Below are 19460 nucleotides of genomic sequence, written 5' to 3'. Positions count from 1 at the left end.
ATTAAGCACTTAGTATTTGCCAGGTGCCATGCCTCCCAACTTATGTAACCTGCAAATTTGCTAAGCATGTATCAATGCCATTAGCCAAGGTATTATCTAGATAGAGGCAGAGATCAAATGTTCTGACACTCTCTCCATTCTTCTTTCACAGCCTCTTTTGCCTTTGTTCCAGAACACTGATGGAGGGCATTGAGCCAATGCTGACACAGGGTACTGGGTTATCTTCCTTTGGAAAGGTGTAAAATCTTGCTCTCTTTTTTCCCTCTCCCACCCACAATGTTACTGTCCACCAGAGACTTGGTCTTTACAGCAACACATGCAACTTAACATATCACAAAATAAAGACCTAAGATATTTTGCAGAGTTGAATTCCTTAATATTAAAAAGAACTGCACTTCTTAAGAAGTAAGATTGAAGAGTCTCTATTGAGATACTCCATGCCTATTGAATCTACTCCTCATTCTATTTTAGCATTAGCCCCATGCCACCCTTCACATCAACCCTCTCTCCATACATCTCTTCTCAGTTCACCTTAGTTTCCTTAATAATTGTTTCTGTTTTCCTTTTTATGACACTTTTTAGTGATTTTGTTTTTCCAGGGATAACAGAGAGTGCTGAACTTAGGAGTCGGGAAATCCTGAGTTCAAATCTTGCCTCAGACACTTATTAGCAGTGTGCTCAGCCTCTCTCAGCCTCTGTTTCTTTATAAAACGGGAATAACAGCACCTCCCTCCCAGAGGAGTTGTGAAGATCATTATGAGTAAAGTGTTTTTCAAACCTTATAGTGCTTTAAATCGCTAACTATTATGTGATCTGAGCCACAGAACAATCCTGAGAGGCAAACAAAGCAGATGTTTTTATCCATAGTACAGTAAGAATAGGGCTGTATCTGAAGTGAATCCTGGCTCTTCTACTTGCTATCCGTGTGACCTTGAGAAAGTCACTTCCCTACCTCTTGGTCTCGGTCTCCTCACCTGTGAAATGAAGCAATTGAACTAGACTATCTCTTCAGTCTCTTCCTGCCTTAGATCTATGATCTTATTCTCCTCGTTTAATAGATGAGGACACTTAGACACAGAGGTTCAGTAGCCTTCCCTAAGATCACAATTTGATTAGTTTTCAGATCGATAAGTGTATTAAGTGTCTCTCATGTGATAGATACTATTAAGACAGCTGGTGGCACAGTGAATAGCACACTGGGCTTCAAGTCAGGAAGACGAGTTTGAATCTGGCCTCAAACAGTAACTGTGTGACCCTGGGTAAGTCACTTAACCTGTTGCTTCAGTTTCTTCAACCAAAAAGTAATCATTATGATATATTAATTATATTGTGTTATTTGTTATATAATCATATATTTTATATAGTTACGTTAAATATTATGTATTATTAATACATAATCATTATAAATATCAGGTGATAGTAATAGCACCTACCTCACAGGTGGATCAAATGAGATCATATTTGTAAAAGGGATTAGCACATTTCCTGGCACATAGTAGGCACTACATAAATGTTTGCTCCTTTTTATTCCTTTCCTAACTTCCTTACTATTACAGTAGGTTGGGGATGAGAGATAGGAAGCAAGGAAATATTAGATATGTTCTCTGCCTTCAAAGGATTTACACCCAAGACAGAATTTGAGCCCAGATCTCCACATTTCTAGTTCAGAGCTGTCCACTATGCCAGAAAGAAATTAAAAGCAAACAAACAAACAGAAACCCTCTATGTTTGAAGCCAATGTTAGGGAAATGTTTTTGCTTATTAAAATAAAATGTGATTTTTAAATATACGCTAGAATTGATGAATGCACTGAAGGCATCCTATCAAGAAGTCAAATTCAAGGGAGGTTCTTTTATTATTTAGCATTTCAGAATCATGTAGGAATGTGAGCTGCACTCATGAAAGAGAAGCAAAGAAATGGTGCTCTGTATGTGCAAGTAATGACTTGTCATCAAGGCGGGACAATTTCCATAACACTCTAGGCATATTCCTAAGATTCTAGACCACTAGGCACAGTTCTGAGGACAACAGGTCAAGGCAGCTTCCCTTCCTAAAAGTGAAGGTTACCCCACAAATCTCCAGAGGCTTGTCCCTGGTGGTCTTCTTAGAGAGTCTGACCCTGACTGCAACTGTAGAACTATTGAAATGCAAAATGTAAATTCCAAATCTGTTTACTCTTAAGTGCAAACATCCTAGCCCAGTAATATTGACAGCCAGACCTCAACTTCCCTATTAAATTAAACATAAATATAGTGGGGCTTTTCTCTTCTCAAATCAAGTTGCTAATATTAAAACGGAGACTTTAATTGGATAACTGGGCTAGCCTCACAAATAACCTGAAGTATATATTCCTTTTGGCTGTCATCTGGGGAAATTTTGTATGCGTGTGTGTGTGTATGTGTGTGTGTGTGTGTGTGTGTGTGTGTGTGTGCTTTATAACATCTAGGGAAGTTATGTGTGTGTACATATATATGTATGTCTGTATATGTGTGTATTTTACACACATTTAAATTTTTTCTTATGGGAAGATAAAGCACTTATTAAGATCTTACTGTGTACCAGGCAGGCAGCTAGATGACTCAGTGGACAGAAGTCTGGGCCAGGAATCAGCCTCAGACACTTACTAGCTATGTGACCCTGGGACCCTGTTGGTCTCAGTTCCTCATCTGTAAAATGGGCTGGAGAAGGAAATGGCAAACCAGTCCAGTATCTTTGTCAAGAAAACTCCAAATGGGATCACAAAGAGTTGGACGCAACTGAAATGACCCAACAACATGTCAGGGAATACAATACAAAAAAAGCAAGGCAGCTCTTCACCTCAAGAAGCTTACTTTTCTAACTGGAGGTGGGGAAGAAGACTGGAACAGAAAGGAGGAAGCTGGAAGAGACAGGTAGCCCATGAAGGGACAAGGTGGAAAATTCCAAAGAGTCAAGAACTTATCCAGTATCTCTACATAGAGTAAGCACAAGTAGTGACAGAGGATTTTCAACAAACATATATTAAGCAGCTACTATATGATAGGCATGATATAAAATATTAGAAAACAAAGACAAAAATGAAACAATACCAGTCCTCAAGAAATATATATCCTACCGGGTAGAAATAACATTATACAGAGACATAAAAAATATTTCAAAATAAACAAAGTATTTTGAGGAGGAGTGGGGGGGTAGAGGGCCAATGACTGAGGAGATCCCAGAAGGTCATTTGCAGGAAGTGACTCCTATGCTCAGCCTGGAAGGACACCAGGAACTCTAAGAGTTGGAGATGAAGCCCATGGGGGCCCAACCTTTCCCTGAGAAAGAAGGAAATTTTGAGTTTCTTCAAAATCATGATATCTTAAAGGCCAGAGGTGGTAACAGTGTAATTGGTATGTATGTTACCACTTATGAGTTGGGGAAGTGGACAAGGAGATTTTTATTAATTTAAGAAGCACCAACTCTATACAAAGAACCACGCTGGGAAGTGGGATCAAAATGAAACAGACCCTCCCCTCAAGGAGCTTATAGTCTACTGGATAGATACAACATATAACCAAATATGCCAATATGAAATATAAAGAAGAGTAAATACAAAGTAGTTTCAAAGGGCCAGTCCTGAGTTCAGAGATCTGATGATAAAACTTTTTTTTCCTCTTCTTTACTTTTAAAGTAGTTTTTTAGTTTGAATACTTTTATTCTGGCCACACTCAATTAACTCACTAGGGAATCCATATAAAGAAAAGTATGACCACTTGTCAAGTAAGCTGTAAAGAGGATACTTTTGGGGGGCATGATTGGAACAGGTGGAGATTTATTAAGTCCTTTCCAGCTCTGAAACTGATTTAGTGAAGACAAGGTAATGACAGTTGGCTTGAAGATCCACCAACTAAGCATTCACAATCACAGATGAATATCTGCTCACTGAACCCAGATGGCTCTGGAGGAGGAAGTGAGATTGGTGACCTTACACAGCCCTCCCTCACTCAAATCAAAGTCAACTTCAAGTCATGTCATCCTCTTGATGTCTTGGTTCTTTTCAAGAACAAAGGACCTGTGAGTGAGTAGCAGCTGCTCTGCTCTCCTCCCCTCCCCTCCTCTTCCTCTCTCCTCTCTTCTCCTTCACCCCTCCCCTTCCCTCCTCTACTCTCCTGGTTGCTCTACTCAGGGAAAGATATACTTTCATGGCCAAAAGCTGCATTTTTTCCTTTGGGTTTACTGGCTACATTTCTTGCTGAAAGACCAAACCTTAAACCCAATTCATTCTGGAGCTCATAGAATGGACAACAGGTCCCCACCTACTTAGCACAGAGTAAATGTAACTACTAAATAGTAACTGTTTCTCTTTTACCCTGGAACCCTGAGGATCTTTCCCTACCAGTTTGATTTTTTTTTTTTAATTAAAAGGGACCATCCCTCGAATAACCGCTAGAAGAGGCCTATTCATAGAATGGGTGTATCTCACTCAAAGTGAGAATGTGATAAGACCTTGCCTAAAATGGCCAGGGTCTCACATGGCATCCTGGGCCATCTCAAACTATCCTGATGAATATCAGGCCACTGGACCCAGAGGGCTCTGGAGGAGAAATTGAAGTTGGTGACCTTGCACAGCCCTCCCTCCCTCAAATCAAAGTCATGTCATGCAAGTCATGTCATCATCTTAATGTCACGGTCACAATCTACTGATTCATCATGTGGTCGTGTTCATAGAGGTATTTCAGAAGGAAGAGAGAAGGGAAATATAAGGGAAAGTGGAAAACAGAAGGAAGCAGGAAGGAAATAAAAAGAACTACAAAAAGGTAGGGGGGAAATTAGTCTTCAAAACCACAGCACAGGAGTCATCACAAGGAACCCTGGGCTACAGGTGAACAGTTTGCCTATATTTCCATTTTATCTAGCAGAATGACCCAAACCTCTTTGATGTGTCACTCTGTGGCCTAAAAACCACCTGGTAATCTTCAAGAATACAGTCCGGTCAGGTATGATAGCACATACCAACATCTCTGCTACCTGGAAGGCTGAAGTTGGTGGATCTTTTGAGCTTAAGAGTTCTGAGCTACAGTGAGCTAAGTCCATCATCAGGTGTTCAAACCAAAGTTTGGTATTAATGTAGTGGGTAAGTCCCTGGGGAGGAGGGAGAGGACCACCAGACTATCTAAGAAGGGGCAAATTAGCTTAGGTCAGAAACAGAGGAGGTCAAAGCACCTATGCAGATTAGGATGAGAGACCGACCCATGCATGTCCAGCCTGAGTGAGGTACTAAGACCCAGTCAGGAAGGAAGGAAGGAAGGAAGGAAGGAGAGGGATGGAAGAAGGAAGGAAAGAACAGAGGGAGGGAGGGTGGGAGGGAGGAAGGAAGGAAAGGAGAGAGGAAGGAGGAAAGAAATGAAGGAGGAACTAAAGGAAAGAAGGAATAAAGAAAAAAATGTGTCCTCTCTCAATCTTTATCATCACCATGACCATAGAACAGCAGGAAAATTTGTAGCTAACAACTGCCTTCAAAGAACAAACCTGGCTATTTCCCTCAAAACATATCTGGTCACATACTCCAGACTGAAGGAAGATTTTTTAGCAAAGGAAAAGAAAACAGTGACCTTCTGCCTCCCAGCCTATCTTCAAGATTCTCACAATAAGCACAGTGCCTGGGCACATAGTTGGTGTTTAATAAATGTTGATTGATTGACTGACAGAATGAAGATGAGTGTCGGAAGGACAGAAAGATTAGTCCAAAAAAGTATCTGACCAACCTAAAGGTTAAGTCAGAAATGGACTGATTTGTCCAACACATACACACACACGCATGCGCACATGCACACGAACATGCATGCACATGTGCACACACACGCATGCACACACACACATACACATGTGCATGCACACACATACATGCACACACCACTTTGGGTAGAGAGACAGAGGAACAATTTGTTTTCAATACAAGCAGCTGAACTCACACAATCTACCAGGAGTAAGTGGTAACCAAGCTGCAGTTACCAAATGTTAGACCTAGAAGGCATACTGGGGACAATAAGGACAGTATGATATGGGGGGAAAGAGGTCTAGTTTTGGAGGTAGAAGGTCTGGACAGGAAACTCAACTCTGCTCTTTTTTGGATAAGTCACTTCGCCTCTATAGCCTGTGGTTGGTCTCTCTCTCCCCTTCAGTTCATACTCCATTCAACTGTCAAAGTGATCTTTCTAAGGCATAGGTCTGACCATGTCCCACAGACACACACACACACTTAATAAACTCCAGTGGCTCCCTATTACCTTCAGGATACAGTATAAATTCTTCTGTTTGGCATTCAAAGCCGTTCATAACCTGACCTGCCCCCGAGCTTCTCAACTGTTGTACACCTTAGAACCACCACTTCATCCCTTTGTGGTTCAACGACAATGAACCCCTTGCTGCTCCTTAAACAAGACACTCTATCTCCAAATTCCAGGCATTTTCAGTGGTAGTCCCCCACGTATGAAATACTCTTTCTCCTCCTCTTCACTTCCTGGCTTCCTTCAAGTCCCAGCTAAAACCACCTTCTACAAGAATTTCCTGACTCCCCTAATTCAAGTGCCTTACCCCTGTTATTATTTCCAGTTTATCCTGTATATAGCTTGTTTGTCCATGGTTGGCTGCATGTTGAATGAACGACTTGAGAGCAGGCCTCTGTTTCTTTTGTCTCCCCAGTGTCTAGCACAGTACTTAGCATATAGTAGGTACTTAATTAATGTTTATTTATTGACTGACTGATTCACTAGACCTTAGTTTCCTCATCTGTATGCGCCTTTTGGATACAGATTTTTCATTCTTTGTATTAATATCCTCAGCAATTAGTTCAGTGCCTGGCGCATGTTGTCCAGTCATTTCAGTAATGTCTGTCTCTTCGTGACCACATCTGGGGGTTTCTTGGCAAAGATACTGGAATGGTTTACTATTTTCTTCTCCAACTCATTTTACAGATGAGGAAATTGAGGCAGACAGAGCTAAGTGACTTATCCACAGTCACACAGTTAGTCTCTGAGGCTAGGTTTGAACTAAAGATGAGTCCTTCTGATTCCAGTCCTGGCACTCTATCCATTCTGCCACCTGGCTGCTCCACCTGGCATATAGTAGGTGCCTAATAAATGCTTGTTAATTGGCTGGCCTGTAAATGAATGAAATTTTATTAGATGATTTCTGAAGTCCCTTACAGTTCCAAATTTTGTGACCTACTATTCTGTCCTACTCATTTCATAAATGAGAAACCTCAAGAAACTGAGAGGTAGTGACTTACCTAGGGTCACAAGCAGCAAAGCTTTTCTCTAGGTCTCCTGACTCAAAACCCAATATGCTATGCCATGTTGCCAGTCATTTTCAAATTAACCAACTGCTTTACCAAATTCAATAGTAGCTCTGTTTCCACCAACCAGTTTGGTGCCATCTCTCTCTCCTTTTCCAACAAGTTGCCAAATTCTGTCACTTCTACCTTTGTTAACATCTCTTGGATATTCCCCCCTCTTCTTGCTGACATAGTCATCCACCCTGGCACAGGTCTTCATCGCCTCACGCCTGGACTATTACAATAGCTTATTGGTTGGTCTCCCTTCTTCAAAGCTCTCTAATCCATCCTGTATTCAGCTATCAAATAGATTTGTCCAAAACACAGGTCTGACAATAGCATCCTTTAAGTCAATAAACTCCAGTGGCTCCCTATTACCTCCAGGAGCAAATATAAAAGCAAATACACACACATATATATTACATATAATAAAAATATATCAAAGAAAAAATCCTCTGGTTTTTAGATCCCTTCATAACCTACCCCACTTCTACCTTTCTAATTTTCTTATACCCTGCCTTCCCCCATACAAACCTATTAGCGCACTTAAGGAAGGGTGAGATGCTGTCTTGACAGTGGCCTGGCCAGAGACTAGCACAATATTCCACATCTTCCTGACTCCCAGAAAACTAAGCCAGACAGTGAGGGGGAAGATATGCAAATATGCCCTAAAAATGGCTTCTTTTCTTTTCACGGACTCATTTCAATGGCAGATTTTTATGGGTCCTTGTGAGGACAGGACGTCATTATCAGGTACAGGACATATGCCACCAATTTTTTGGGGCGGCTGTAAAGTATAAAAATACCCAAACTAAAAAAAGTTTTTTCTTTAAAAAGGAAAGGTTCTTTAGTGCCTTTTTTCAGAGTGGAAAGGGGTAGGTGGTATTAAATTGGGTGTCCTTGACAAATTCCAGTTTAAGCAAAACTGTGCCCTACAAATCTGACTCTATACTGATCCTATAATATAATATCCCTTCCTAAAATGACAATAATAATAATAGCTGTGTTTATAGCGCTTTAGGTTTCTAAAGCACTTTACATTTACTATCTCATTTGAACCTCACAGCAATCCTATTAGATAGATACCATTATTATCCTTCCCTTATAGATGAGGAAAGTTCTGAGAGAGGTTAATTGACTTGCCCAAGCTCATACAGCTAGTAAGTGTCCAAGGCAGAGTCTGAACTCAGGTGTTCCGGACTCCAAATCCAACATTCTATTAATGGCACCCTCTGGTGCCTAAAATTCTAGTCTTTAATGCTTTCAACAGCATTTATACAGCGCATTTATTGCATATACAATAAATAGCAATATATACAATACACAATAAATAATAGTTCAGTTTGGAGAATGGGAAGAAGAAATAATAACTGAACTTCGCATAAAACCTGAAGTTTGGCAAAGCACTTTGAATACATCCTTTCATCTATGACTTACAACAACCAGACACAGACTGCTGGTTCTATTAGCCCCATTTTGCAGATGAGGAAACTGATGCTCAGAGACTTGGGCATGTCACAATGCTACATAAGTATCAGGGGCCAGATTTGAACCCAGTTTTCCTGATTTCTGAGCAGTTAGGAGTGCAGTGACTGAAATAGTAAAACTTATCTTCCTGAGTTCAAATCTGGCCTCAGACACTTACTGGCTGTGTGACCCTGGACAAGTCACTTAGCCCTGTTTGTCTCAGTTTCCTCTTCTATAAAATGTTCTGGAGAAGGAAATAGTAAATCACTCCAGGATCTTTGCCAAGAAAATCCCAAATGGGGTCATGGAGAGTCAGACATGACTGAAAAACATCTGAAGTAATCTTCCTGATTTCTAATAAAACCCTTTATCCAGAGGTATTTTGGCTCTTGAGAACCAACTGTGCAATTTTCTATGAACTTTTACATTTCAGAAATCAGTGAAGACGACACATCAGGACTTGAGTTATTGTTCTGTTCGTTGTCTAGACTTAAGAAAGTAATAAAGAAAATATTAATAGTCATGGCTGAACAAGTTGTGGTATATGAATGTGAATGTCACGGAATACTGCTGCACCATAAGAAATGATGAACAGGCAGACTTCAGAAAATCCTGGAAAGATTTATATGAACTGATGCAAGTGAAGTAAGCAGAACCAGGAGAACATTGTTCACAGAAATAGCCACAGTATTTGATGACATCTCAGCAATGCAAGGACCTAAAACAACTCCAAAGGATTCATGATGGAAAATGCCATCCACATCTAGAGAAAGAACTCTGGAGTTGTAATGCAGAACAAAGAAGACTACTTTCTTTTTTTTATTTTGTTCTATTTTTTAATCTTTCTCATGGTTTCTCCCATTCGTTATAATTCTTATATGCAACAAGACTAATATGAAAATGTGTTTAATAGGAATGTATATGTAGAGCCCATATCAGATTGTATGCCATCTTGGGAAGGGGAAGGGAAGGAGGGAGGAGAAAATGTAAAACTTATGGAAGTGAATGTTGAAAACTAAAAATAAATAAAGTGAAAACTGCAAAAAAAAATATTAATAGTATAAATAGGGGGCGGAGCCAAGATGGTGGAGTAGAAAGACACACATACGCAGGGTCTCCCCACACAGCCTATAAAAAACCTGTAGAGAGGGACTCTCAACAAATACTGGAGCAGCAGAAGTGGAGAACAACAGAGTGGAGATTTCCAGCCCAGGGTGACCTGAAAGACCCACGGGAAACGTCGGTTGCACTGGACGCAGAACAGAGCCCAGCCCAGCCTTGGCTGTGCAGCGCAGCTCAAGAACAGCCCTTGGGGGCAGAATCTTCAGTCGCGGAATCCCCAGTCCCAGTAGCAGCGGTTCCAGATCCCTCAACCTACAGGCACCAAAGGTCAGTGATAGGGTATTTTCAGGTGGCCAGGAAGGGAGAAGGGCCTTCCCATAGCTCCAGGAGCAGGCAGCGGCCACAGAGGCTGAACAGCAGCTTGTACGATCCGCTCCATTGTTGGAGCGTAAAAACCCCTGGGAGCACTGAAGAGCTGAGTCTTACCTCAGCCCTGTGTGGAGGCCCTGAGTCAGCGGGTCTTTGTCTCGCACTGAATGGCAGCCCTGCCCATCCAGCTTATCTGAAAATTAGCCCCCAGTGCTGCCTTGGTGGAACTGGAGGCCAGGAGGCTGTGGAGAGGTAACTGCTAAGATTCTGGGCACAAAAATCCCTCTCTGCATCCAGACCAGTACATGCTTGATCATGCCACCTTGGAGGAACTGAGATGTTACAGATTCCCAGAGTATATCCTACTCTTGACAAAGCATCCAAAAGTCAAGTAACTGGTTGAAGAAAATGCCCAAAAAAAGGGGAAAAAAAATAAGACTATGGAAGGTTACTGTCTTGGTAAACAGATATCTTCTCCCATCCTTTCAGATGAGGAAGAACAATGCTTACCATCAGGGAAAAACATAACAGTCAAGGCTTCTGTATCCCAAACATCCAAAATAAATATTCAATGGGCTCAGGCCATGGAAGAGATCAAAAAGGATTTTGAAAATCAAGTAAGAGAGGTGGAGGAAAAATTGGCAAGAGAAATGAGAGAGATGCAAGAAAAGCATGAAAAGCAGGTCAACACCTTGCTAAAAGAGACGCAAAAAAATGATGAAGAAAGTAACACCATGAAAAATAGGCTAACTCAATTGGCAAAAGAGGTTCAAAAAGCCAATGAGAAGAAAAATGCTTTCAAAAGCAGAATTAGCCAAATGGAAAAGGAGGTTCAAAAGCTCACTGAAGAAAATAGTTCTTTCAAAATTAGAATGGAACAGATGGAGGCTAATAACTTTATGAGAAACCAAGAAATCACAAAACAAAACCAAAAGAATGAAAAAATGGAAGATACTATGAAATATCTCATTGGAAAAACAACTGACCTGGAAAATAGATCCAAGAGAGACAATTTAAAAATTATGGGACCACCTGAAAGCCTTGATCAATAAAAGAGCCTAGACATCATCTTTCATGAAATTATCAAGGAAAACTGCCCTGAGATTCTAGAACCAGGGGGCAAAATAAATATTGAAAGAATCCACCCATCACTTCCTGAAAGAGATCCAAAAAGAGAAACTCCTAGGAACATTGTGGCCAAATTCCAGAGTTCCCTGGTCAAGGAGAAAATATTGCAAGCAGCTAGAAAGAAACAATTCAAGTATTGTGGAAAAACAATCAGGATAACACAAGTTCTAGCAGCTTCTAAATTAAGGGATCAAAGGGCGTGGAATATGATATTCCAGAAGTCAAAGGAACTAGGACTAAAACCAAGAATCACCTACCCAGCAAAAATGTGTATAATACTTCAGGGGAAAAAATGGTCTTTCAATGAAATAGAGGACTTTCAAGCATTCTTGATGAAAAGACCAGAGCTGAAAAGAAAATTTGACTTTCAAACACAAGAATGAAGAGAAGCAGGAAAAGGTAAACAGCAAAGAGAAGTCATAAGGGACTTACTAAAGTTGAACTGTTTACATTCCTACATGGAAAGACAACATTTGTAACTCTTGAAACTTGTTTCAGTATCTGGGTAGTTGGTGGGATTACACACAGACACACACACACACACACACACACACACACATACACACAGAGACAGAGAGCACAGAGTGAATTGAATAGGATGGGATCATATCTTAAAAAAATGAAATTAAGAGGTGATAGAGAAATATATTGGGAGGAGAAAGGGAGAAATGGAATGGGGCAAATTATCTCTCATAAAAGAGGCAAGCAAAAGAGTTTTTAGTGGAGGGAAAAAGAGGGGAGGTGAGAGAAAAACATGAAGTTTACTCTCATCACATTTGACTAAAGGAAGGAATAAAATGCACACTCATTTTCGTATGAAAACCTATCTTAGAATACAGGAAAGTGGGGGTGAAGGGGACAAGCAGGATGGGGGTGATGATGGAAGGGAGGGCAATGGAAGGAGGGAGCAATTTGAAGTCAACACTCTTGGGGAGGGACAGGATCGAAAGAGAGAATAGAAGCAATGGGGGGCAGGATAGGATGGAGGGAAATAGAGTTAGTCTTACACAACACGACTATTATGGAAGTCATTTGCAAAACTACACAGATATGGCCTATATTGAATTACTTGCCTTCCCAAAGGGAATGGGTGGGGAGGGAGGGATGAAGAGAAGTTGGAACTCAAAGTTTTAGGAACAACTGTTGAGTATTGTTCTTGCTACTAGGAAATAAGAAATACAGGTAATGGGATATAGAAAGTTATCTGGCCCTACAGGACAAAAGGGAAGATAGGGACAAGGGAAGGGAGGGATGATAGAAGAGAGGGCAGATTGGTGATAGGGGCAATTAGAATGCTCGGTGTTTTGGCGGGGGGAGGGAACAAATGGGGAGAAAATTTGGAACCCAAAATTTTGTGAAAATGAATGTTAAAGGTTAAATTAAATAAATTTTTAAAAAAAGAAAAAGAAAACCACAGGCCTGAAAGGTAAAGTGATTTGCCCTACTTCACAAAGGTGGTGGGGCCAGGATAGAAACTAAGTTCACAATTACTAGTTCAATGCACTTTATAAGGGACTCCAGCACTCTCTGGGAAGAGCAGGGAAATTAGACAATTTGCTATCGTTGTTCGGTTGTTTCAATCATGTCTGACTCTTCATGACTTCTCTTTAGGGTTTTCTCGGCAGAGATACTGGAATGGTTTTCCATTTCCTTCTCCAGCTCATTTTACAAATAAGGAAACTGAGGAATGTCTGAGGCCATATTTGAACTCAGGTCTTCCTGACTCCAGGTCCAGCATTCTATCCACTGCACCACCCAGCTGCCCCTGATTATATTATTACAAATAAATGATCTAAAAATATTATAGTTATATCTTTTCTTTGGAAGAGTAATCAAGACTTGTGATTTCATTGGTGGGTTTCCAAATGCAAATTCTACACACCAATGTAGAAATGGTAATATGTCTGTAATTTATTGCCTTAGAAAGTTGCCTAGGAAGTTAAGAGGTTCAGTGCTTTGCCCTCATCACACAGCTAGTGTGGGTCAAAAGTATTATTTGAACTAAGATCTTCTCGAGTGGAACCATCCTATTTTCTCCTCACTACAACACATTGTTACTTTATATGATATCTAATTGTCAATCCATTATTATTAATAATAAATAATAACTTATCAATTAATATATTGGCATGGTTGTAAATTTCATATCATAGACCAAATACAGGGAATGGAAGAGAATAGAATATGCATTTATATAGTACCTACTTTGTGCTAAGCACTGTGCTAAGTGCTGTATGAATATTATCTCATTTGATTTTCACAATAACCCTGTGAGGTGGTTGCTATTATTATCCCTATTTTTCAGAAACTGAGATAGACATAGGTTAAGTCGCCCTTCGTGGCCGAAGAAGACCATGCCATTAGAGAAATGATGACACACAGCTAGTGTGTCATAGGCCAGAATTGAACTCAGATCTTCATGACTTCAGGCCTAGCACTCTATCTACTGGGTAATCTTACTACCCTATAGAGAAGAATATAAACTCTTAGCTGTCAATCAATAAACAATAGTATAGTAGATAGAGGGCTGGATTTGGAATTAAGAAGATCTGTGTTTGAATCCCACCTCAGATACTTTCAAGCTGTTTAACCCTGGGCAAGTCACTTAACCATTCTCAGCCTCATTTTCCCATATGTGAAAAGAGTGGGTTAGAGTAGATGGTCTATAAGGTCCTTTCCAACTCTGAATTCTTTATCCTCTGATGCTATGAAATACCTGTCTAGCCATACTAGATCTCAGACGTTGTTTTCCTATTTTTATATGGTGGCAATTGATGGAGAAGGGTACTAATCATATAACATAATATCTGATTCTACTACCCACTACTAGAACCAGAACCTTTCCAAGAAGTGAACAAATCTTTCAGACCCTTTAAATTCCTGTATTCAAAGGATTCATCCTTAAAGAATGGTACCCTCCAGCAAGCTAACAGATACTACTTAGCCTGAAAGTACCGACTCCTCCTCACAGGAACTGTGCACATCACCTCCAGCTTAGTCTTACCCCTATGTTATAAGGCCAGTGTCTACCAGAGTATCTCTTACCAGTTGTTCCCTAGCTCCTAAAGAGCCCACCACACGGGTTAGGTGAGATTTTTCCCTAAAAGGCAATAAAGTCATGGGGTAAAGCCCAAGCTCTGCCTCCCTTGATAACAGCTTTCTGGTAGCCTCTGGCTATACTGACATGACTTCCTGGCTACCTGTGGGAACAAAAAGTCCCATCCATGTGCGATCTGCATCTTTTGACTTACTAGACATCTTGAGACCACAAGTTACCACATCCTGCCCTGCTGACCAGATATAGCTCCATTTGGAGACAAAATGGGGGAGCAGACATCTACCAAAAATAAGGGTCACCATATGCTTATTGAATATTTTTGTTAGATTAGGACTAAATAAATGTTAGTGATAAACCCACTGCCCAGCATATAATAGGAACTTAATAAATTAACTATCAAACCTAACTTAACAGGGTATTAGCATGAGATTTGCCATGAATACCCTGAAATCTTCATTTCTGCTGCCTCTTTCCTTCATGGGGAGCTACTCACTGAGTCAGATAATCCATGCACTTACCAGGGGTGGGGAACCTATGGCCTCGAATCCACATGTGGCCCTCCAGGTCCTCAAGTGAGGTCCTTTGACTGAATCCAAACTTCACAAAACAAATTCCTTTAATAAAAAGGATTTGTTCTATAAAACTTGGACTCGATCAAAGGGCCACACTTAAGGACCTAGACGGCCATATGTGGCCTCAAGGCTGCAGGTTCCACACCCCTGATCTAGACAAATGGTATTTAAAAAAACCTTCAAAAAAGCTCCCCAAAATCCTATTGTTGGAAGGGACCATTAAGGTCATCTAGTTAAGTAATATCCAAATCAAAGATCTTTTCCACAAAATACTGACAAAGTGGTCCTTCAACTTCTCCTGAGTCAGCCCATTCCATTATCTTAAACCTCTGCTAGGAAACTGATTCTTATGACTATTTGAAATCCCCCTCTGGTAGGTTCCTATCCTGCTCCTAGTTCTTCCCTATAGGGAAAAACATGTAAAACAATCTAATCTTTCTTCAGATTGGTAGCCTTTTAAATCTTTTTCTTCTCCAGAATGAATTTCCCCTGTTCCTTGTATGGTCCAACATAATAAGGTATTAAATGATGACTTTGGGGGCAGGTGCAGGGAAACAGAGAGATCATAGTAAGTAGGTGGGACCAGGGGGAAGCTCATTAGGCCTTCAGTTCCAATCGATCTCTGGAATAATACTGCTTTCTTAAAATAAAAGATTTTGAAATCCTTTGTCACAGATGGAACTTACTCCAGTCACATGTGGGAACTTAGCAAACACTATCTGAGGATGACAAAGTTACAGTGACTCAGTTGATGCCTGAGGGATGGGGAGGGGGTGGTGGTGGTACTGGGCCATTGGCATACAACACTGTGCCCACTGAGTCAGTACTTGCCTGGCATTAAGTAGTAGCTGAGACGATGTTAATGGTGATGATAATAAGCCTCCTTAGTCTGTACTTTTCATCACATTTCCATAACCATTTTTTCATTTGAGCCTCTGGGAGGCTGACAAATCAAAAATTAACACCCCCAATTGGACAGATGAGAAGCCTGGGATGGAGAATGATCCATTACATGACTTCCTAGTCAGTGATAAGAATTAATATGAGAACATAGGTCTCATGATACTTAATTCCTGAGATGAAATCAAATTCCAGAGGTAAGGGGGAGGCAGGCAGAAGGGAAGACCCACTCACCTCACTTTTCACAGGCTGAGGTCTCTTCCCCAATTTCACCTCCAGGAAATGTAAGGGTGAGATCACTGCACCAATGTTACGGATGTCAGCGTACTTCAGCTCCTCTGCTGTCAGAGCAGTGCCGGGGAGTCCCGTCAAGGGGCCAAGCCCTGGCAAAGCGCCTGCTGTCAAGGAAGGGTCTGGGATCTGCCCTGGCATCATAGCAGAAGGAATGACGCCACCGCCTAAGGGAGAGAAAAGTGAAACACTGATTATCATTCATCTAAGTGATGCTGACCCCGGGGTGGGGGGGCGGGGAACCATGAAGCAAGGGTCCTTAATCTTTGGCAACTCCCTCTCTCCTTTTGGGGCAACCTTTTAATCTCTCCTCTGTAGATGCTCAAGATGGATATCCCTCCCCACCACCCTGAGGCCCTACTGCCAGGAAGAAAACTAATTGCTGACAATTAAGAATGTTAAAGATTTAACCTTCTAGAATTATTCCATTTTAAAAGAGGACCAAAGGATTGAATCACTAATAGCGAAAAATGGCAAATAGGTAGTAGAGATCTGGGGGGCAGGGGTAGGTTTCCTAAAGCCACTCAAGGCATACATGCCTATTCTGTTTACCTCTAAACCCATATATCTCCCTCTGGTATAGAACAAATCTATGTAAAGGAGATATGTATCTGTATATGGAAAAAAGAATGTGAGAGAGTTCAAGTGAGGGTCAGAGGTGGAGAATGAAAAATGTGATTATCAGACTATAAGTTTCCTACAGGAAGGAACCAAGTTTTTATTCATCTTTGTGGTTTCCCCAGCATCTAACACAATGCATTGTACCTTATAGTAGCTTGATAAAAATGTTGAACTGACTTTAAATCAACCGCCCTTTATTTCTACCCCTCTCCAATTCAATGGACGTAAGGTTAACAAATACAATATCACACCTTCCAGGTCAATAAGGATAAATAGGAGGGAGCCATAAATCATTAGGAGATGGAAGAGTATAAAAGGTCAGGATATTTCTGTGCACTCCATATGGACTTTTTTCTTTTTTCCCTTCTCAATAATGCTCATAAGTAGAAAACAAGAATTCAAAGATACAAGTTACAGTCAAGAAGGCCCCTGGGTGCCACTGACCTAAAATGATCTTTCTTGAGTCTCATTTTCATCATCACTGCTAAATTCTAGTTAGCTATGTCTATCATTTTCTTCACATGATCCCCTTTACAAAATGTTGGTATGAAAGGAACATAAGGTTAGAGCTGTTGCAATGGTCATCACTAGCCTGGTGTAGAAGCAAGGGTATTGTTTCTGGAGTATAAGGACGTGGGATCAAAGTCCAGCTCACATACTTACAAGTTGGGAGAACTTGGACAAGGAAAGCAACCTCAGTTCCCTTATCTGTAAAAGAGGAATAAGAGTTGCTCTACCTACACTCCCAGGATTGTTGGGAGGAAAATTTGTTGTAAACCTTAATAGGGAGCGGGCCTATGCCTGTGTAATTTCAATAGGTATAGAGAATTCTTAGGTCAGTTAGTCAAGTCAAAAGTATTTATTAAGTGAAGGTGGATAGAGCACCAGGCTTAGAAGCAGGAAGATTCATTTTCCTAAGTTCAAATAGGCCTCAGACATTTATTAGTGGTGTGACCCTACAAGAGCAAGTCACTTAACCCTGTTTGCCTCAGTTTCCTTATCTGTAAAATGAGCCAGAGAAGAAAATGGCAAACCACTCCAGTATCCTTGCCAAAAAAAAAAAACAAAAAGGGGTCACAAAGAGATGGACACAAAAATGACTCAAAAACAAAAATTTATTAAATGCACCTGGACCCAGGGGTAGGGAACCTGTGGCCTTGAGGACACATGTGGCCTTCTAGATCCTTGGGTACAGCCTTTTGATTCAAGTTTTACAGAACAAATCCTTTTATTAAAGGAATTTGTTCTGAGAAGTTTGGATTCAGTCAAAGGGCCACACTTGAAGACCTAGAAGGCCACAGGTGGCCTCAAAGCTGCAGATTCCCTACCCCTGCACCAGGTACTATGTTAAGGGCTAAGGATACAAAGAAAGACAAAAACATAGTCCCATGGAGTCTCCTCACAGTCTCATGGAGGAGAAAACATACAAAGAACTAAGTACACACAAGATATGTACAATGTAAGTAGAAGGTAATCTCAGAGGGAAGGTACTAGCAGCTTGGGGAGCTGGAAAATTCTTTTATAGAAGATTCTTTGTGCTTCACCTTGAAGGAACCCAGGGAAGCCAGGAAGTGGAAATGAGGAGGAACAGTATTCCAGGCATGAGGGACATCTGGTGAAAAGGCATAGGAACAGGAGATGGAGTTTCTTGTGTGGAAATAGTAGGGCAATGATCACAGTTTGTCGAAGACAGTCAAGGAAAAGACTGGAAAGATAAGGAAAGGACCAGATTATAAAGGACGTGAAGTGCCAAACAGAGCATTTTATATTTGATCCTGGTGAAAATGGGGAGCCATTGGAGTTTACTGGGTAGGGGAGTGACATGGTCAGACATATTTTAGGCAAATCACTGTAGCAGCTGATTGGCACATGAAGCGGAGTGGGGAAGATGAGGCAGGAAGTCCAACTAAAGCTCATTATAATAGTTCAGGTGTGAGGTGGTAAGGGCCTGTAGCAGGGTGGCAGCTGTGTGAGCTGAGAGGAGACAGAGATGAGAGAGGATGAGGTACTCCTTTGTTATTCATAGAGTTCCCTAGAGCACAGAGAAGGAAAAAAGGAAAACTAGCGTTTATTAAGCACCTACTATGTGCAGCTATGGGGTTAATATTTAACCAGCAATAAATATTATTATTTAATAGCAATATTTACAAATATTTATAATATTAAATTTTAACTCAATTGATTCACATGACAACCTTGTGAGGCAGGTGCTATTATTATCCCCATTTCATACTTTAGAAAACTGAAGCAGACAATAATTAAGTGAGTGGCCCATGGTCACGCAGCTGAGTATATGGCAGAGGTGGAATCTGAACCTGTCTTCCTGGTTTCCAAGCTGGAATCACTATGACACTTGGCCTCTTAAACTTTGATACACTTCCCATATAAATGTGAGTGGCTATTATTATTGGCTGGGGCAACTCTGGACAAGAATGTGAAGTGCCTGAGGTTGGAGTGTACTAGCCCTGCCTTTTCTGACTCTGTGTCCTTCTATCTCCTTCTCTTCCTTTCTCCCCACTCCCAATTTCTTTGTCCACATGGCCTTCCCAGGCTCTGACCCATCCCTCCCATAAAAAAGTATTTTGCAAAGCATTGTACAAATGTCAATTACAACGAATCTTATTCTTACATATACCCAGTATGCTCTCTGATGTCCCTTATGTCCACCATGAGCTTAAGAGAGTACCTGGCACATAGT

General features: G+C 40.9%; 1 protein-coding gene across 2 annotated transcripts in view; it reads right to left on the bottom strand.

Annotated features, from left to right (window-relative positions):
- Nucleotides 1–19460, bottom strand: part of JDP2 (Jun dimerization protein 2) — a 77035-nt gene that overhangs the window by 46143 nt on the left and 11432 nt on the right. For both annotated transcript variants that reach the window (XM_072623496.1, XM_072623497.1), the window contains exon 2: nt 16085–16308. In XM_072623496.1, coding sequence (XP_072479597.1) covers nt 16085–16308 — 224 coding nt within the window. The remainder of the gene's footprint in view (nt 1–16084; nt 16309–19460) is intronic.

The sequence above is a fragment of the Notamacropus eugenii genome, chromosome 7 (genome assembly GCF_028372415.1).
Source record: "Notamacropus eugenii isolate mMacEug1 chromosome 7, mMacEug1.pri_v2, whole genome shotgun sequence".
NCBI classification, from domain to species: domain Eukaryota; kingdom Metazoa; phylum Chordata; class Mammalia; order Diprotodontia; family Macropodidae; genus Notamacropus; species Notamacropus eugenii.
This window is presented reverse-complemented; position numbering and strand designations above follow the sequence as displayed.